At 43.1% G+C, this 22167-nt stretch overlaps 1 protein-coding gene across 1 annotated transcript in view; it reads left to right on the top strand.

Annotated features, from left to right (window-relative positions):
• Positions 1-5422: 5422 nt before the first annotated feature.
• LOC147902358 (pentatricopeptide repeat-containing protein At1g06140, mitochondrial-like) overlaps positions 5423-22167 on the top strand; it is a 42779-nt gene continuing 26034 nt past the window's right edge. The window contains exons 1-4 of the mRNA XM_087373202.1: positions 5423-5523; positions 6212-7994; positions 8961-9038; positions 9195-9279. Coding sequence (XP_087229328.1) covers positions 5423-5523; positions 6212-7994; positions 8961-9038; positions 9195-9279 — 2047 coding nt within the window. The remainder of the gene's footprint in view (positions 5524-6211; positions 7995-8960; positions 9039-9194; positions 9280-22167) is intronic.

The raw sequence follows: 22167 nt of genomic DNA, 5'->3' as shown, positions 1-22167 counted from the left end.
TAGCTCTAAGGAGGATTCTGTGCATGACATGGAAACCCAAGAAGAACGAATGCCACCCCAATCACCACTGGCATATACAACCATTGATGGGGCCCAATGCTTGGAACTTGTGTGGCCATCTACATTGACTTATGTTCTTTCCAATGCAACAACTTATGTTTGTATGAGAGCCTAAAATCCTTGGAGCAAAGTCCTATAATGACCACATACGTAAGGTACTTTCTCCATTCTTACCACTCCAGTGATGCACAGGTTGGCAAATACGGCACCATCACTATACATCAGAGCCCACTCAACATTATCCTCGACAGTACAGTCATTCAAAGGATCTTCTCACTCCCAACACAAGGTGTAAAATACCCTACAAGCCTACCGATGCTAAATTTCTTGAAGTAAGAAATCCTAGGTATCACGTGCATTCAAGGGGTATTAAAAAAACCCTCAACTAAATTTCCCCCTCCCAATAAAACTACACCTCTTTACTTATGAACTAACGGATTTTTTTCTAAAGTTGAATTAAAATCCCCCTCTTGTTATTATAAATCTGTTAAAAATTTCCCAAAAGTGGAATTAAAATACTCCTCTTTTTGAATGCACGTGGTACATTAAAAGTTTGGGAGGTGAACACCCCGAGAAGTATAGCCTCTCCTCACCAAGGGCACAAAGTTCCATAGGGATGGGATATTACTTCACACCATCATTAACCCTCGGCTCAAGGAAGCATCATAATTCCTATCCATAATCCTGGGGATTAAGTGCGGAAAGAATCGACCCTTCCACTTCGCACATTTGTTTTGCTGAGTAGGAAGCTAAAGCAAGACTGGATCTAGCACTCAGCCATCTTCTTCACAAAAAAACCAGATGGTTCATTAGGCCAAAAATGAAAAATTCCACACTTCTTGGCAGTAATCATCAATAAAGAGCTACAAGAATGAGAAATCACTCTACCCCAGTCACTGAAACCTATTGTGGAGTTGGACATTCCCTTCTCACCAAGCATGGGAGCCGTCACCAACTTCTCCTAGTATCACATTAGAAAATGCGGATACCTCCAAAGAAATACCTATAACCTCTCTTTGTACCTCTATTCTTCTAGTACCAAACAACCTGATAGGAACTTAACTTGACAAAACCCACACAAGGGCACTACTCTATCTTACATCCATGGAACTTGGGACATGAAGCACTAAAGTACATCGACTTTCATTCTATATAAGCACCCCCCCTAAGACCATCAAATCTTGAGTGGAGGCCAAAATTGAGGAATTGCCCCACGAGATGCTATAGCTCGGTGCACAACTACAACCAATATATATCCAACAGTAGCAGCAGCTAGAGTCATCGGCACCAGAGAGCCTAAGGCTACATCGACACCAACATTACCCATCAATGCCATGCCAGTCCATGAGTCACAAGGGGAGCTAGTGCCAGATCAACAATATGACTACTGTACCCAAGTGATTGAAATACCATTGGAACAACCCCCAACAAGTATTACAGAATCATCAGGATGGCTACATGAGTGTCAATTGTATCAGCAATATCACCAGTCCTCATCACTGTTTGTCATTCTCCATCATCAAGCTAGCCAAATGCTCCAAATGTCAGAACTATTCACTAGCTTGGCCAAGGAGGAACATGCATGAGAATTGGAAAGACAGATTGCAGCAGTAATCAAAGACCAATTATAAGGGATCGCTATACAGGTCAGGGCACTTCGGGTGCAAATAGATGAGAAAGAGGTTAAAGAAGTGCGCATGAACCAAGCTCTCAAAGCTCAAAAGAAGGCAGTGAGGGATGCCATTTGCCTCCACTCAGTTTCAATCCCAATAAACGGATCGATGCTTGGATTACAAGACGACTCTATCAAAGAGTCATCTTCATTTTTGTATGGTGCCAAGTCTTTACAACATGATCGACTGGCACGATGCAAGTTCCACAACCACTGGATTACACGCATGGCATCCGCACTCCGTGATCATAATAAGCCATAACCCGAGGACGGGTAATAAAATGGATCCGGGAGTATGCTGTCTCTGTGCCAACATAGACTTAGGTAGCACAAAATGTGTGTGTAGAGTAGCGACAAAGCTCCACTTCTTGTACTTGCATAAGACTAAGACTAATCTCTCTTAGGAATCCTCAACATGCAAGTTCTACTTGCAACTGCTATATGCATGTTCAACATGCAACTCCTACATGATGCAACATGCAACTACTACATGCAACTTCTATATGCAAGTTCTACATGTAGAGAGAGAATGTCTTACAATTCCTACATGCAGAGAGAGAAGCTCTCCAACTTGTATAAATACCCCATAATGGAATGAAGCCCACACTCTTTGGGGCATTGTATTGAGTTCTACTTTGGTATTCCAAGCAATTGTCTCCAAGTATCCATGTTTCCTTGCACTCCACATCCAAAAGCATGCGCTAATCTTGCAACTTCTCCTCCAACCTTGCAACCCATCCTCTCTCTCTCCTTCTCCCTCCTCCTCCCTCCTCTCCCTCTCCTCCTTATCTCCCCCCTTCTCCCTTCTTCTCCTCCCACCTCCTCCCTTCTTCTCCTTCCTCCTCCTTCCTTCTTCTCTCTCTCCTTCCCCCCATGCTATTGCACCTTCTTCCTCTCCCACTCTTATGCTCCCCCTAAACCCTTAGTCCCTCAACCCTTGACCTCCATGATCTATGAGGAAGATGAGTTCCCCACCATGTACTCTACCTTGAACCTTGGATCCTCCTTCTGAACCCTGAAACTCTTCTAAACTCTGGAACTCCTAAACCTTGGAACCTCCTTCTAAACCCTGAAATCCTTCACTACCCCAATCATGCTCATCCCTTTCACACATGCATGCACTATGTTTGCTTACCACACTTAAGCTTACGTCTCTCACCGGAATACGAGCCGAGATCCTAAGCTACACTTATACTACAAATGACCACACCGATATATCTGTAGATGACAAAAAGCCTTCGAACCCTGTATACTGAGAATACCTTGCTCTTCTACGGAAGCTGTGGGAAAGAGCCAATAACAACAGACCGTTAACTACTTGTATATCTATTATTTCCTACTTCCACAATTTCTGCCCCTGTACCATATGATTAAAATTAGCTCTTTCTATCTCTTTCTACTTCCATAGACCCTCAAAATTTATCTTCTCTTCTCTCTTTCTCTTTCTTTGCAAGTCTCCCTCTCTCTCTCTCTCTCTCTCTCTCTCTCTCTCTCCCTCCTCCTTCCCTCTCTCCTTTAATTAAAGCTCTCACAAAACAAACAAAAAATTATTTTGAAAAACACAGAATACTCCTCTCTCTCTCTGTCTGTCTTCCAAGGTATCCCTCACACAAAAAAAACATTAAATTATTTTAAAATACTTAGTTTAAGATATGCTTTTTTCTGCTTTATTTCTCCACAAACAAAGAAAACATTATCAATATCATATCACTCTCTCTCTCCCTCCCAAAACTCTTTGATTAGGATCTCTTTTTCTTCCTTCTTTCTCAAATACTTCTAAAACCTAGCAGCTTGAAATACAATCTCTGTCTCTCTCCCTCAATCATCCCCTCAATAGAATAAAACAAAGCAGTTTGAAATATAATCTCTCTCTCTTTTCCCTTTCTCTATCTATCCCTCCTATACTAGCAAAGAAACAAACGACTATTTTCTGTCTCTCTTCCTTACTCATCCCCTCAAACAAATAAAAAAACATAGCAGTTTCAACTCATCCCCTCAAATTGAAAAAAACATAGCAATTCGAAATAATCTATGTCTGTCTGTCTGTTTGTCTGTCTCTCTTTCCCTTCCTCTATCTATCCCTCCTAGACCAGTGAAGAAAAAAATGTCGAAAATCATCTTGTAGTTTTAAATATCATCTACCTAAATCTCTCCCTCTTCTCTATCTTTTGTAGCAAATACACAAACAAAGTGTAATACAAAAACGTATCTACTTAATCAGACAAAACTTTCAAGGCAAATCACTTCATTACCTAGAAAGTATGTGTTCCTTCTTCTGGAGTTGACTCTTTATACGCCAAAAAGGTAGAGAAAGAGCCGAAACTGATAGAACACCTATTTTTCTCACTCCTTCCAAGCAAATTTAGATTGCAACTTCAAGAGTTGACTCTCTATACTCCAAAAAGGTAGAGAAAGAACTGAAAATGAGAGCACACTTGTTTTTCTCACTCCTTCCAAGCAGATTTAGGCTGCAACTTTGGTTTCTAAGAGAGAGTGAAATAAGTAGAGAATAAATGGAAGAGAAGAGGGATGAACAGAGCTTGGGCAGAAGTTTCTCTGAGAGATTTTCGAATGTGGAAGAAAAATGTGAGCAAAGAGGAGAGAGAATGACTAATCAAGAGTGGAATGAAGATATTTTGAAACCAGCTGCTAGAAAGTGGTGGGAATGAATGTTTGAAATGTTTTGGAACAGAGAGAATAGGGAGAGAGCTGGTTAGGAAGTCAAAGTTTGGATCAAGTCATTCAGGGGTAAAGTGACTTTGTCCACTGTTGCTGCCGCAGTCCGCACATCCTTGGCCAATCCATTGATGAAATACTCATTCAACACCTCAACTGTTGATCACTGAATAACTAGAACCCGTTGCAAAAGTTGTTGGTACTGAGCTGCATAGTCCTCCACATCATCTTGATCACCCGGCTTCAAGATCCGCAATCCTTCCAACGTCTGCGGAATTGTCTTTTCCTTATGCAACCGCCTCATGCAGGCGACCTTGCTTTCATCGTAATTCTGGAAGTGGTCTAAGGCATACTCCGCCAACCATCGTGATGCTTTGGCCTCCAACGTGGACTCGAATAGTGCTTCCCTCTGTACCAGATCCACCACACCGGACACATTTAGTACATAAATTTTATCAAATTGGCAAACGTGTGCATCTGGGTCATCTCGAACCTTCCCCTGAAACTTGGTGTACTTCACATTTGCCGTTGCCATCGCAGCTAGATTGCCCGGAGCAACTGAATAATCGATACCTATGGCACTGGCATCAGAGATATTGTAGTGAAGAACATACCTCGTACCACCAATGAGACGTGTCTCGTTGTTGTTGAAGGTGGCTCACTCAACACGTGTCGACCCTGTGGAAAGGGATGCACCATAGCATCCGCACTCAAATGTCGGCTAGCACTAAATAGGGCACTCGCACATTCTCCTGTGGGGTGCTCTAGTTCAAACTAGGCCCACCATGTCTTATAATGCCCATGCCATCATCTTGCGAAGTCCGTTAAACATCACGCTCCATGCCCAATTCTCCATCGACGAAGAGAGACTGCCTAGGCTGATGGGGCAGCCTCGTTGTCAGAACTTACGACCTCGTTCACATTCATGCCGCTTATTAGTTCCGCAATTTGATGGGTCAGACTATCAACTCCGACATTAAGTAACCAAATCTAACAAACTAATTTACTCGCGAAATGGCGATCACCAAATCAGGCATGTTGTGGTCGTGTATTCACCGCAAAGAGTTCCTCGAGCACAGTGCTGAGCTGTTGTCACTTCCGGATTACGCGAACTTGTAAGTCAGCCACACTGAACCCTCAGGTCGTGGTCACATCACATGCCATCCCTCCCGACAATGCTGACACGAATGGTGCACCATAGAGCTCGAGTATGAAACTTTTTATTTAATTGTGGTCACCAATGTGTAACGCCGTAAGCTGTAGGTGCTACAAAAAGATGATCAACACGCATACTCACGCACACCCGACGCACAGTATGCAAGATAAAAATGAAAGACACTGTACCATTTGAATACGTGAATCTACATACTGATCAAGAGACACTTGGTCTCATGGATATACGTCGTGTGGTTGCAACCACTGATTGAAGGGTTGCGAGAACTTGCACCCCTAGGAATATATGCTAACCCCGCAATAACCTCGTAGACTGTTAATGCCTTAACATGACCAATAGTTCATCCCCAAAATTAAGCATTCGACTGCGGCTGGACTGGCGGAACCGGCACACAACCCTTTCCGCTTGCAGGTCCAACATGCCATGTCAGCCGCCCGCTATGGCAGCCACGTGTGCGCAAAATTGCGGCATCGGAAACGATCCGTGCTCCATTCGTTCTTAGCATCAAATTGTGCCCTCCCAATTATGCTTGTACTTGTAAGTGTGCCGGCTTCTACGGATCATCTACGTGCTGAACGATCATGAGTGCAGGAGTATCTATCACGATATGTATAATTCTGCTTTCACAGCAATCTCGATTCGGGGCTTAAGACTACCACTTATATAGATCGGTTCTTGGAAAAGAAAGCATCCAGTATGATTAGTGTGGACAGAATTTACAGTGGCAGTCATTCCTTAGGGGCAGACACAGCTGAATATGCCGTCCACACGAGGTTGCCTGAGGGTAAAGTAATTCGTGTTCCTACGGTGGATTATTTAAACGAGCTTCCACTGACAAAGGCAAACGATTTGATGCATATGTATGTCAAGCGGGGCAATATGGTGGATGCTCGCCATGTGTTTGATAACATGCCAAAGCGTGACGTCGTTTCATGGAACATTTTAATGCTAGGGTATGCCAAGAAGGAAGAGGGTGCGCTCGCTTTGGAGTTATATATACGGATGCACCAGGAATCTTTCCGACCAAGTGCTCGAACCTTTGTTTGCACATTGAAGGCTTGCAGTAGCCTGGCAGCACTGGAAGAGGGCAACCATGTAAATGGGAAATGTCTGAATTTAGGATGCTTAGAAAAAGGTAGAGGCATACACAACCAAGTAGTGAAGGCTGGCTTCGAGTTGGATGTATTTGTGGGAAACACCTTGGTGGATATGTATGCAAAGTATGGGAGAATGGAGGATGCGTGGTGTGTTTTTCATGAACTGCCGCATCGTGATGTGGTTTCCTGGAACGCCATGATTCTGGCTTATAGCAAGCAGGAAGAGGGTGCTTTGGCTTTGGATTTGTATGCACAGATGCAAGAGGAAGGTGTCCACCTGAGTTCTCGAACATACATAGGTGCATTGAAGGCTTGCACTAGCCTGGCGGCAATACAAGAGGGGAACCAGGATGAAGGGAAGTTTGCAATAATAGGATGCCTTGACGTAGGTAGAGCGATCCACATCCAGGTGGTAAACAGTGGTTTTGAGTCGGATGCATTCGTGGGAACCACCTTGGTAGATATGTACACAAAATGTGGGAGCATGGACGATGCTCAAGAGGTCTTTGAAAAATTACCCTACCATGACGTCACTTCCTGGAATGCTATGATCCTGGGTTATATTAACCAGGAAGAGGGCGCACTGGCTTTAAAATTTTATGCAAGGATGCAAGAGGGCGGTGTCCAACCAACTGCTGGAACATTTGTAGGTGCATTGAAAGCATGTGGTAACACATCAGCCTTAGTGCTTGGAAGGGAATTCCATTCTCGAATTAGCAGGCTTGGACTTGAGACCCTTCCAATTGTGGCAAACAGTGTTATCGACATGTATGCTAAATGTGGGAACATGTTTGATGCCCAACAGTTCTTTGATGCATTGCTCACAAGGGATGTTGGGTTATGGAGCACATTGATTGCAGGATATGCCCGCCATGGAGAGAGTGACCTTGTGTTCCATATGTTTCAAAGAATGAGGCGGGAAGGTTTACGGCCTGATGGGGTCACATTTCTGAGTGTCCTCACAGTATGCAGTCATGTAGGTCTAGTGGACAAGGGCCAGAATTACTTTGAATGTATGACCAAACAGTATTGCATTGTCCCAACTGTTGAGCACTATACTTGCATGGTTGATCTCCTCGCCCGTGCAGGCCAATTGGACAAGGCCTTGGCAATGGTGGAGAAGGTGCCTTTCCAACCTGATGTTGTTGTATGGTTGACCTTGCTGGGTGCTTGCCAAAAGTGGAAGAATGTGGATGTTGGAAGGCATGCATTTGAAAATGTGTTGCAATTAGACAATAAACATCCTGCAGCGTATGTTTTGATGGCAAACATATATAGTGATGCTCATATGTGGGAGGACAGGGATAGAATCCAGGTAATGGGAAAGAATGCTCAAGCATGGAAGAAGCAAGGACAGAGTTGGTAGACTTGGCTGATTGATGTATAGAGTTCTGGTGGGGAATAAGAAACATTCCTAAAGTGAAGAATATAAATGCAAAGCGGAGAGTTTGTTTCTTTCAAAGAGGGTGTGGAAAGTGCTTGTTCATTACAGGAAATATGTGGTAATGAAAGGACAGATGCAATGTGTGGGCAATGGGAGAAGGTGGCCACCATAAATGCACATGAAGTTTCACTTCCACGTCATAAATTATGTGCAGCTTTGTAATGACTGTCACAATGCCTCTGCTCCTATGTCGGCTCGCAGTGATGCAAGCTGCATACATATTTACAAGGATGGAAAGTGTTGGTGAGATCCCTGCATCAAGAGTGTTGATCCTCCTCTCTAGGATCTGTCCCGAAGTAAAGTCATTTGGAGAAGAGATCTGCACTCCGTGTTTTTTTCCAGATGATCTGCGCTCGGTGTTTTTTTCCAGATGAATGTTGCTTGCATGCGATGCTGGTGATTCAGTTGATTCTGGAAAGTTACCTCACAGTATCTGTAGAGATCTGAGGTCCCACATGCCAGAGGAGAGGATATTGACAAACCTCAGAACATGTCTAGTCTCCAAAATTTTTCCTCAGTGTGCTCGGTGACCTTGGTTAAGGGTTGGGTTTGAGGCTTCTGATGGAAGCAGCAGAACACCAAGTGGTATTGTACTTGCTTTCTCAAATGAGGCTGTTTAATCCCCTCGTTGAAGCATAGCATTGCACTGCATTTAAGATTTAACTTGTGCATGCATGCATATCGGGATAGCTATATGATGTGCTGTTATGCATGCATTAGTGTTATATCACTGTTTGATCATGAAGTAAAGTTTGGGCTTGATGAAGGAGGGTGTGACTGTGATTTTGAGGGTGCAAAAATCGACTTGTTCAAGGAAGGGCTGCAAGCATCTGGCAGGCAGTGGGTATATGGGGAAGAGTTGAGCTAACAGAATCTGCTGATTTTATTGTCAAGGAGGATAATAACCTTTCTTTGGTGAGTACGAACTGTTCAGTGTAGCTGATGAATGACAGAAGTACAAAGTTTCAAGGGGTCAGTTATGTTGGTAATTCAGATTCCGAATCAAAACATTAAACCGGTGGCAATCCCTTTTTCAAAAGAGATTTTTCATGTCGAAAGTGTTGAGATCAGACGAATAAACTGGCGGCGTGGAAGACCAGTAGTCTGGAGAACCGTCTGCTGAAGCAGATTGCTGTTGATGTCACAATGGATCGCAGTTGGTCTTACAAAGAATTTTGGACGTCATACATAATCCCTTGTTGATAGTGAAGAATGTTGCAATAGTGTGAGCTTCGGGTGGAACTGGCATGGCAGCTGGGAATTGGACTGAAAGTAATGTTGATGAAACAGTATTTATCCGAGTTTGTAGTTGGAATTGATGAAACAGTATTTATCTGAGTTGTATCGTAAAGGAACTGAGGTTCTGTATATGTACTTAACAAGTCTTAATAGCTTTATTATGTTGGTGTCTTGTTTTTATACTGATCTGTCAAGAGTCAATCCATATTTCAGCTGTGATTTAGTAAGGAACAGGTTATAGATTGTACTAAGTGGCTTCTCCCTGGCATTTTAGTGTTTGAACGGTTTCTGTTCCTAGAGATTAATGTGTTCTCTTTTCAAGACTTTTGGAGTGGCATATGGCTTTGCATATTGCATGTTATTTAATAGTGGCTGTCGCACCGCTTTTTGCTAAGCTCAAGTTTTTAAATCATTCCTGGCAAAATATGGCTTCTCTGACTAGTGAAGAATCGATTCATTTCTTTTGGATAACAATGTAAGAGCAAGCACTGGATTTGTTAGAAATTACCCAACAAAGGGTACGCACAGCGGAAGACTAATGCCCAGGAGCTCACACAGTGTGCGTGTGGGATGTGGAATCACAAACTTCTTAACTTATGTGCATAAAATAGATGTGCAGACTCATCAATAGACAGTGAACCAGCCAGATAGAGAAACCACCAAAATAATATATTTCCGTCCAAAACTATGGACACAATACAAAAGAGATAGATCTAGAGTTCCACCAATGGCGTGGTCCTCTGATCTTCCACAAGGTACTTCTCCTATCTACTGGCTATCTCTAGACTCGAGCCCGCGTGCTCCACCTCGAGCATCTGTAGACTTTCCGTCCAGAAAGATCCTCTCCACCTTGCTGTCTGGAAACCAGCCTAGGTGGGCTACCACTCAAGCTCAGTCTACAACTCCTTCAGGGTCACCTTCACCTCCTGTGGATAGGCCCAAGGCTTGCCTTCTTGTTGCTCCTGTCTGCTGTCAAAGGGCTGCTCCAGAGAATATGATGATCACAACACCTTGCTGCCCTAGAAGACAGCCAAGGTCCAGCCTCTAGGGAACTCAGTCTGCAGCTCACCTTCCACTCTCCTTACCCCCAGTGTGAGGCCCAAGGGAGTGGCTTCTGGCTGTTCCTGTCTGCTCCTGAACTTGCTGGATAGTTGGATGTAAAATGAGGCCCAGGGCCTCTCCTTTTATAGGGGTCAAGGCCCCCTTATCCAGCCCTATTTAGGGCCCTTTGCTGGCCCTTTGTTCCATGCAGGGCCCAGCCCCTTTGGACTGCCTACCCCACCACCTGCCAGCCCTGCTTGCAGGCCATAGACCTGCCCAATACCTGCTGCAACAGTGCGACTCCATGCTGCTACTGTTCCGCCTCTGTACAGCCCTTGTCCGGACCCTGGCGCACCCTGCACACCTTCCGTGCACTGCCCTGCAGCAGCCCGTACCGATCCGTACAGTGGCTGTCCCCTTTCTCTGGGTATACCTTGCCCTAATGCTCCCTCCCCCATGCTCTCCTCATTTGGGGGCTTACAGATGGGGAGGTGACCTTTCCAATAGGATCTTGGTTTTTTGGGGAACTTAATTTGGGACAGCGATGTCGGAGCAAGCAATGGATTTGGGGCTGTCTGGAAATTAGTGCCTCTCCAAGCAGAGTCGTAGCTGGACATCATCACGGGAACAAAATCAGGCAAATGCTACAAGCATGACATTGGCCATTTGACTCGCTAGAATATCCAGTAACCTTCCTTCCACGACCACCTCTGCCAGGCCCTATTTTGCTGTCGCACCTCTCTCTGATACTTCTCCAGATCCCGCATCGGAGGGTTCTTCCTTCCGTGGTTTGTTTTTGCAAACAGCCCTTCAAGGGCTCTCTACTTGTCACGTGGTTTGCTGCTGCTAGCTCATCTACACTGCTTTTCATTTCCTGTCGCCATATTTCCCTCCTAGCTGATGGCCTGTGTGTGTGTGGGGGAAAACCTCTGAATTCGATCTCTGTAATCAATGCTTTTCCTCAGCTTCTTCCTCTCTTCATATGCCCTTTCTTCCTGCTATAAAGCCCACTGTTATTTGTGTGTTTTTTGTACAAATTCTCTCTTACAGTTCGGTCTGACAGAGACCTCTTTTACAGTCCCTTTGGAGCCGGGTTTTCCTACTGTTATTTGTGTGTGGCTTACCTAGTTCTTCTGCTACTAGTCTCTGATGTTAACACTTCCTTCTAACTTTTTTTATTTAAAAAAACACTTCCTTCTACTTTGCAGTCCCTAGGCTGTCTGTACATTGCCTTTGCATAGATAGCACTTTTTCAGGGCCCCAAGGTTGGCTTTAAAACTGACCTTGGGTAGCACCTCTCTAGGGAGTGCCACAAGCATGCCTTGGTGGAGGATAGCCAAGTAATTCCAAGACTAACCTTGGAAGCACCTCTCCTTCTTGTGAAGCATCCCTTTTGTAAAGATGGACCTATAAACCTACTTATGGCATAAGACTAAAAGCAAAAAAATTGACCTATAAAGAATTAACATGCATATAGTGTAAAAAATTAACCTACGAAGATGCAATTACTAATCTACTAACATTCATATAATTTGAAAAAACTAATGCGTTAAAATGCAAAAATCAAACTACTAGTTTGCATATAATAAAAAAAACTCAACCTGCTTGCATGCATATAATTGCTCTTGAAGCTTTAGCGGAGAGTTCCAGCGTCATCACCTTTGAGAGCCCATAGTTCTGTGGGTTCCTTTGGAAAAAGAATCAGTCCTCTTTTTATCGGACTGAATACCGTTCATCAGCACCATTCATCGGAGCTTGGTTCCTTTGTTTGAGCTCTACAGTATTCATCAGCACCATTCATCGGTGCTTGGTTCCTTTGTTTGAGCTCTATCCTGAGCAGACCCAATTGGGTCGCTCTTCTGAGTAATCTGTCTGCTTCTGCGTTTCTGACTTGCATGGTTCTTGTAGGGAGGACTATGTAAATCGGCGTGATACTAGGGAGCACCCGCTCGAAAAAGCTTGTGGAAATTGGAATTCTCTCTCCTCAAAACTGGTGGGAGACAGGATTTGACGTAGTCGTTGCCATGAATTATGGAGCTCCTACTTATGCGAGTATCCATGCTCCTAGTACCAGAAACGGGATTACACGCCTTTCATTGTTACCGTACTAGCAACCAGGTTCAATGTGGTTGAACATTGAGAGAGCACTCTTTATATGATTGATTAGAGACCTTTGATTTTGCATGATTGAACATAGACTCTGCATGATTGAACATAGACTCTCGGTACAAGACACGGGCCTCTTTTAGAAGTTGTCTACTCATGCTTCGCGTGTGCAAGTACGATTGGTAGGCAAGAGAGGTTTCGGTGTAGACGTCAAAATAGTAGTCGGTATGGTAGTTGGTATATATGTCGGTATAGGGGTATATCGACATATATATCGATTGCTACCAACCCTTGCACCGACACTTTTTTCGATGCTTTCACCTACTTCTGGGTATAATTTTCCATACTGACGTTTTTACAGAACGTCATTTCCAAGGGTCCCAAAATAATTTTAGCCCACAAGTTTGATCATTTGAAAGATAAAAAATATAAGAGCATGTACACTAAAATTGAGATCAAAACACTCATGTATCGATATTGAACTTAACATACAAATTAATGTACAAAATGTCGCTATAAAAATATAGGGGACGAATTACACATAAAAAGTCTCGCCGATGTCAAAACTATGAATCAGTAGCATTTACATTGACGGCTTCATCTTGAGCTAAGTCTTGCATGCCAAATATGTCTATGTCAAGGTTTACATACAATTGGTCACCTACACCATCATGAGATCATCATCTTCTATTGTATGTCTACCTAAGACTTAATCTTCTAGTTCACCGACCTCTAGTTCTCCCTCTTCTTTTCCAAAGTCGTGATCTCCACCTTCCTCCGTTACAGTCACCTTCTTCATGGCCCATATCGTCATCTTCATCCTCTTCGTGGCCCATATCGTCATCATCATCCTCTTTCCTAAATCTATCGGCATCATTATTTGGATCTTTTGCCGGCATCTCCGTATCCACATTCCTATTTTCAAAAATATGTTTGCTTCGAGGAGCAACTTGGACCACGTACCACCATCTTGGATCCAAACGATTTGGATAAAAGACCCTCGAGGAAAGACCACCTACGTTGAAGATACAAATTAGGTGCTAATAATTATATTCATTTATGCTCAAGTATAAAAATATATACATATGAACATCTACCAACATTTGTTTGAAAACAAAGATATTAGCTTTTAATCAATTCATTAGTGTGTACCTGTTCACAATGCTATGGAAGAATAAAAGTATCACTTTCATTGGTTTAGGGTTTGGTGGAGTCAATGGAAAAGAAACCACAGCTATCTCTCCTAATTGTAGCATTGGGACCATTGTAGATAGTTCTAAACAAGGATTGCATATTCACGTAATCACGTGAATTTTCTTGTGATTACGTGTTGTGATGACGTATTTCACGCATTCACAATTACAATCACGGCTTTATGCTATCAAGTGGCCTTGACCTAGAAACTGGATACATACCGGCGGTAACAGGAACACTACCGGCAGTATCTTGGTACCGGCAGTAGTTCGTATACGACCGTCGGTAGTGTGACACATTATTACCGGCAGTAGTAGTAACCATACTGCAGGAAATTTTACTACCGCCGGTAGTTTAAGTATAACCACCGATAGTATTAACACAATCGACTGTATTGTGCTTCTTACCACCGGTGGTACGACTGCTATTGGTGGTAACCCTTAAACTATCGGTGGTAACCCTTAAACTATCGGTGGTAGTACTACCGCCCCAAAATATATGCCAACTGTCAGTTTCATTTTCCACTAACAGAGGATTGAGAAGAGGTAAAAATCCTCCTCTCTCCAAGCCTTGGCCGAGGGGCCTGCTCCAGGAAGCGGTTCCTGGTCCCGCGACTTGAATAGGATGGGGGGGCTAGTTGGAACCACGAGCTGGAGCTAGGTTTCCTTGGCCCTCCACATAAAGGGGGAGGGGGCTTTTAATCAAAAATTTTAAGAAATTATATTGCAATGCATTGAAAGAATCATTTGTTGCATGTGTGCATTGAAAGAATCATTTGTTGCGTGTGTGCAGTGACAGAATCATTTGTTGCATGCGTGCTGTGAAAGAATCATTTGTTGCATGCGTGCTGTGGAAGAATCATTTGCATTTCATGTAATTAAAAAAAATAAGAATGCATAGGGGGGGAGTTATTGTTAGATGCGTGCCTACTCACTATTGTGTGGCAACTACAGCTGTTTGCTAGTGTCAAGCGAGAAAGCTTTCCGCACACACATGAAAAGATCTAATCGCAAGCATGGCCTCAACCGTCGACACTAAGCAAAAAGTAGGGGAAGAGCTAAGTAAGGGCGAGCGCAAGAGAGTGCATTCGGGATGCCTTTTTATTAGGGTGTGCAACATGGAGGAGAGTGAAATGGAATCAACCCTATTTAGTTTAGAGAGAGTTAGCACTATGAAGAGGAGGATTCTTGATGATGCTAAGACCAGTTTGCAATGGGAGAGATGCCATGCTTTGGGTTGATAGTTTTATTGGGAATGTAGAGACCTACTTCAACAAAGCATGCAATGTAGACCCTATTCTTGTGCTTGTGCTTGGCCCATACACTTGTCGATTGTGTTAATTTGAAGACATCAAACTCTTGTGCAAGAGTAAGGTCATTGCATCAGATCGTCATTCATAGTGACTAAGAGTTGGGAAAAGAAGGCTGCAACAACTTATGGGCAAGCTATGTCCTTGGATGCAGGTGAAGAGCAGCCAGCCTCTATACCCTCTCAACCATTGAGAGGTGATGAGGTTCAAAGGGCACAACACGTGGCTATAGTAACATAGATAGAGTGTCAATCTTGGCCTATGTCACAAAGAGGGAGATCCAAGTTGGCGAGAAAATCAGCTTAGGATCCTATGGAATTGTTTTTAAAGTGCGGTTGGTAGGAGCTGTAGGGTTGCCATATCACGTGGAATATGCCAGAAAGAAGTATAAGGGCAATATTGGAACGCGTACATGAGAAGAAAGGAGAGAACAACTCATGCACATTTTACACCCAGTCCTTGTACGTGTGATCGCAGCAACCCGAGAAGAGCCATTGTGGACCATCACACCATACTTTAATGGTGGTAGCTTGTTGCAGTTCCTTCAAATTCTGCCAATGAACTAGGGCAGGTTCACACGCGACTTCCACTAGTTCTAAGAGGAGGAGCAGATCTGATGGTCACAAAAAGCGGGGAAGTCCAAGCTACATTGGAGAAGGAAGATATTGCTCGAATCAATGTCTTTTGTGAGAATCTCCTCCATATCATCCATGCACTTGTGGATGGTTTGGGAAGGCTACACGTAGGAAGGTGGATCCACACAGACCTGCACCCAGACAACATCTTATTGGATTTTGTTGGAATGTCTAGATGTCGAGTAGGCATCATAGATTGGGGGATGGCCATAGACTTCTCAGAGAGTCAAAAGGCATTCAAGCATCTGAAGAAGCAGTATTTGGAGACAGATGCTGACTTTGCTGGGAGAGTTTGCAGGAAAGAGGACATGCCATGTAGATACCTATGCACTGAGATGGATCGTTGTTGAGATGATTCAATTTTTTGAAGATGCCTGGGGTTATCTTGAGAATGATCGAAAAATGCCTCCCTCTCATGTTATTAATGCCATTAAGCATCATGTGCATGAACAAATGATGCATCGCATTGCCGATCAGAGAAAGCCACCCGTAGAGACCAGTGATATCTTGGAGAGAGTAGAATGTGAGGGAGAATTGGCTATGAGGCTTGTGGAAGAGATGACTCTTGCCCTTAGGCTTGCAACATAAGCCACATTTTTTGCCTTGTACTATTTTTGGGACACCATGTGTCTGTCAAACTTATCGTAATAAACTTCTTTTTCAAAAACAGAATTATTGGGCTTGAAAGCATTTATAATTTGAAAAGATGCCATTTACATTGTGGATGTACGGCCATTTATATTATGTAAAGATTGCAACATTTGAAAGCATTTCTCCAAGATTGCAACATGTACATTTTGCATAGCATATGTAACATCTTCATCTTTCATCGAGCATATTGCACGTGACATTTGCACCTTGTGTCCTATCTCGCACAAGATGAACTCACAAATGTTGAATTTGATGCATGTAGACTTTGCATACTGCACTCTGAGCATTTATCTATATTGTGCTATCCGAACTACACTATCCTCACTACACTATCTGAAAATGTCACAAGGAGAGGATACTCCTCCTCCGCACAAGCAAGCAAGCATCCATTGATGCAAGCGGAGGCTTAACGTGCCAAGCATCAATGGTTGTTTGAGTGGCTATGCAGGGTTGCCAGCGCAACGCCTGAGCATGTGCCAAAGACTATTGCACGTACGTCCGTGTACGCTCAACCTAGAGGTCTGTATGTTTAATAATTCAAATTTTGTTTGACGATATTGTCAATAAGTATCTAACTAGCAATCAACACCATGGCCATTGATTTTGCAGGCATGCAATGGAAAGAAGTAAACAAGCTGGTCTCCAAACAAGAGCTCCAAGCAATTTGGCCCTTAGAGGCAGATGAAGAGGTAGCCTCAGGCAGTCACGCGAGGAGACACAGAAGAACAGAGGGAGATGGAAGCACCCCAACCCAAGCTTTAGACTAGCACAAGATGTGGAAGATAGCCAATTGCTAAGACGAACGGATTCGGCAAAATGCTAGGCAAATCTACATCGAGGTATATGGAAAGCCCCCACACCATCATGAAGTGGTGATGTACTTCACTAAATTCTTGTATGCGCACTTCATTAAGGGTATATAGGTGGACTTCTCCTCTTACAAGGACAAGAGTATGCATGGTCATACAGAAGTGACGATCACCCAATCACAATTGTCCAGGGCATTGGAGGTTGCATGTGGCCCATTGGAGCAACAAGTGGCACAACTTCGCAAAGAGAACGTGGCTTGGTTTGAGCAAGACCAATGCCTAGAAACTAAAAGACTGTGAACCAAGCCAGAGTTGTAGAACAAGATTATTGCTCTATGTGCCCAATTGAAGAGTTTGGAGGACCTCAACATGCGGTTGCAGCAAGAGGCCCATGAAGCACGTGCAACACTAATCAAAGATGCAAGCGTGGAGGTGCGGCTAGCTATTTGTCGCCATCCATCCTCACAACCATATGCCATGGAACCCCTTCCCTCCGATAGCCCAGACAATTGCTTGTGCCCAATATGCCAGTGCTTGTTGATAATTGTACTGGCTATTACTCTTTGCCTTGCGGCCATAAATTTCATCTTTATTGTCTAGTAGATTACTTGCCAACTAGATCAATTTGTCCACTTTGTAATGCCCAACTATCAATGGCATTGTACATGGTGTTGGGATTAGGACAATTGTATCGAGGACCATGACATTGAATGAAGTTATACATTCTCTTTATGATGGAAATATATGTAAACATTCTCTTTATGATGGAAATATATGCATTTGTTTTAAGTTCATTGAAGTTCTATGATGGTGTACTATATGATCTAGTGGAGTTCATTTATTTAAATGCTTAGGGATTAATTTATATGCATCCAATGTTCATAGTCAATTTTCACTATGCAATCCCTAAATCCATCACATGCAATCCTAAAGTCACATGCCTCCATCACATGCAATCTTGAAGTCATCAATTAATAGATTATTTCATAATAAATAATTTAAGGAAGGCTATGGTCAATTGACACTTAACATAATTGCATCCATCCTAATACTTAAAACCTAAACCCATGCATCCATGATCCTTCCTATTACTTAAAACCTTAACCCATGTATCAATTGGAATTTGGAATTTAAAACACTATGCAATCCCTAAATCCATCACATTAAATTCTAAAGTCATTAAAAAAGAATGTTACCAAAGACAAACTATATAAAGTAAACTTTAATCATGATAAACGATATAAAGAAAACTTTAAAAACATTTTCTATTTGCCATTGAAATATTATTATATGCACTTTCATCACAAGCTCTCTCTCTCTCTCTCTCTCACACACACACACACACACACACACACACACACACACACACACACACACACACACACACACACACAAACACACACACACACACACACACACACACACACACATTAAAACTTATCTCTAAAGTCATTAAAGAAAAATGTTACCAAAGACAAGAACTTAAACTTTGCACATGCTTCTTCTGCACGTCGTCGCATAGGATTCTATTGCATATGAGACAGAGTGGTATGCTAGTTGCTATGCTCTTGATTAATTGAACTTGGTCAAGAGCACAACAATTGGCATTACCACCTAAAAGCCTCTGCGATGGCGACACGAAAGAAACAAAACCCAAACCCTAAACACAAGATATTTACAATGCACAACAAGACAATTCTTATCCAACCCTAAACTGCAATAAAAAAATAAGAACACATTTAGAATACAATGAGACATTCAAAACCCTCTTGCCATCATTGCCACAACTCACGAGTCACTATCCTCATCATGTTTGTCATCAATATCCTTATCTACAGACCCATGTGGCAGGCGAATATTATTTCCTTCATCTTCATCAGATTCATCCTCCTCATCGCTATCCTCCTCAGATGTTGCACCATCAGTTCCAGTTTCATCTCTTCTTGGGGTTTTGGAATCTGGAACGATGGGACTGCTGCTTCAGGTTGTATAGCATCAGGCAGGATATCGTAGGTCCATTTTGGAACTTTCTCCTCATATCCCACATCTCCTAATGTTTCCAAGATTTTGATGATTGGCATAGATGTACACTGACTTCTTAGCTTATCCTCTAGAAGTCTATTTCGTAAAGTACTATGAATGTACTTCCAATGACTCTAGTTTCTTTCTGAGCCTGAGTTTGAGCGTGTCTCAAAAAGAACCCTCATTGCAATTGGGCGTAGAAGCTCACACGTGCCACCATTCATCATCCACCATTTCCAAGCATATGTAGTTTTCGCCAATGCTTGAACATCGCTCAATGAAAACAACCCCTCCTTGCATCGATACTTGGCTAACTCGTTACAACACTTTGAAAACTCATGGTTGTGGGGATAATACTGTCGCACCACCTTATGAAAGTCATGCATAACAATTGGGATCTCTTCGGGCCTCATATTCCACCACTTGGGGTCTAAAAGGTACCCAACACTATGCAATGGATTATGAGCTTGCTCCCATCACGGCCTAAACAATTGCCGCAATTCCTTGCATTTTGTAGCATTAAATGGTCTTCTCTCATTCTCTTGGCCTGGGCGAGCAGGGGGATTCCTCAATAAGAGCTTGCTCAATACTCCAAAAGTGCATCCATGCTTTTCTGATTGTTGGAAACTTTGAGTCCAAAGCCCTAAGCGCATATAAAATAGGTTTCATAGCATTATCAACATCCTCAAACCGTTTCCCAATGTTTCTTTGAGGTCATGCATTTTCTCCTTTGTTGCCCTATCGGTCAACTCTAACATCCATCGTTCAAATGCATCACGATGAAATGTCTCTATAAGAACTCCTATTTTTCACTAGAGATTGCAAAGTGTAGAAGTACGTAGCAAATCTTGTGGTTGTTGGCAATTGCAACATGGTAGAACCATCATGACACATAAAGATTGCTTCGAGACATTGCTTCAATCATATTGACTTGATGATGTCTCGAGCCTCAGAAAAAAATTGTTTGAACCATGGCACTTGTTTATACAAATCTTTCAATGCAAGATTTAAAGTATGCGTACAACATGCAGATGCATATAAATTGGTATACTCCCTTTGCAATATTCTACCTGCCTTTTTACAGCTCTTTGCATTATCCATGACAACCTGAACAACCTTTTCAGGGCCTAACTCTCTTATAACCTTTTGAGAGTGCTCTCAACGGAAGCAAGAACAGAAGAAGGAGAGAGAGAGAGATAGAGAGCCACACAAGTTTTGGTGGGTGCAGAACCACCCTAATCTTCTTTTTTTCATTCATTTATATATGTGTTTGAGTATTGTACATAACCGGGGTTAAGGCACAGTGACCTTTAACCCCCACAACCTCCCACTTAAAGGACAATGTGCCTTTAAGGGAGAATAACTAGTGAGCATACTATCCAATGCCCATCAATACACGACAATACTCAAACCGCTGACTAGGTAGACTCTTCGTCAGCATATCTGCAGGGTTATCATCTGTATGAACCTTGACAAGCTCTATGCGCTTGTCCTCAAGTACCTCCCTGATGAAATGGTACCTGACCTCAATGTGTTTGGTCTTTGCATGAAAGACCGGATTCCGTGCTAGCTGAATAGCACTCATGGAATCACTATGCAATGTCGGTACACCTGTATGAATCCCCAAATCTCCCACTAGCCGATCAAGCCATATAGCCTCCTTGCAACCCTCTGTGGCTGCAACATACTCAGCCTCTGTGGTAGACAAAGCAACGCACTTCTGTACGCGAGACATCCACGACACTGCACCACCTGGAAAGGTGAACACATAACCAGAAGTGGATCTCCTACTATCCACATGCCCTGCATAGTCTGAGTCTGTGTACCCAAGTACACGCATGTCTCCTTTACCAAAGCAGATGCACATCTCCTTGGTACCCTTCATGTACCTCATGATGCACTTAACTGCCTCCCAATGCCTCTTTCCTGGATTAGCCATATACCGGCTAACAACTCCCACTGCAAATGCAATGTCTGGTCTAGTAGCTATCATAGCATACATAAGACTCCCAACTGCTGATGCATAAGGAACCTTGGCCATCATGGCCCTCTCCACTTCTGATTTGGGACTATCTGTATGACTCAGTTTCACATATGGATGCAATGGAGTACTCACTGCCTTCCCCCCCTCCATATTGAAACGCTGCAATACTTTTGTAACATACTCTTTTTGTGAAAGCCAAAGGAGTTTCCTACTCCGATCACGCGTGATGCGCATACCAAGAATATGACCTGCAAATCCCAAATCCTTCATATCAAAGGCCTCATGCAACTTGGCCTTTAAGGCATCTAGCTCATAAGTATTCTTGCTAGCCAATAGCATATCATCCACATATAGTGCCAGGATTATCAGGCTATTATCCTTAGCCCTTTTAGTGTAGAGGCAGTGATCAATTTCACTCCTTCTAAAACCCTGCGACCGAATGAAAGCATCAAACTTTTGATACCATTCTCTAGGTGCTTGCTTAAGACCATAGAGACTCTTCTTCAGCTTGCAAACTAAATGCTCTTTGCCCTTTTCTTCAAAGCCTTCCGGCTGCACCATGTAAATTTCCTCATGCAAATCCCCATGCAAGAAAGCTGTCTTGACATCCATCTGCATAAGCTCCATATCCTCTGATGCCACTAGTCCAAGCATGCATCTAAGTGTGGTCATCTTCACAACCGGAGAGAATATCTCATCAAAGTCCACACCCTTCTCTTGCTTGAACCCTTTAGCAACCAAACGGGCCTTGTACCTAGGCACATCATCACCTGTGACCTTCATTTTGTAGACCCATTTACATGGCAATGCTTTCTTTCCATGTGGCAAAGAAACCAAGTCCCAAGTCTTATTCTTCATAAGTGAACTCATCTCTGATTGCATAGCATACTCCCACTTGCATTGATCCTCATGCATCATAGCCTCTTTGTAGCAAGAAGGCTCCCCGCAATCACTAAGCATCACATAGTCTACCCCTGGAACAAACCTATCAGGCGGTCTAGACACTCTAGATGATCTTCTCAAGGGCATTTCAGCTTGCTGTCCCACTTGCATA

The sequence above is a fragment of the Dipteris shenzhenensis genome, chromosome 4, assembly GCF_047967505.1.
Source record: "Dipteris shenzhenensis isolate YYH24624 ecotype China chromosome 4, Dip_SZ_1.0, whole genome shotgun sequence".
Taxonomy (NCBI): domain Eukaryota; kingdom Viridiplantae; phylum Streptophyta; class Polypodiopsida; order Gleicheniales; family Dipteridaceae; genus Dipteris; species Dipteris shenzhenensis.
This window is presented reverse-complemented; position numbering and strand designations above follow the sequence as displayed.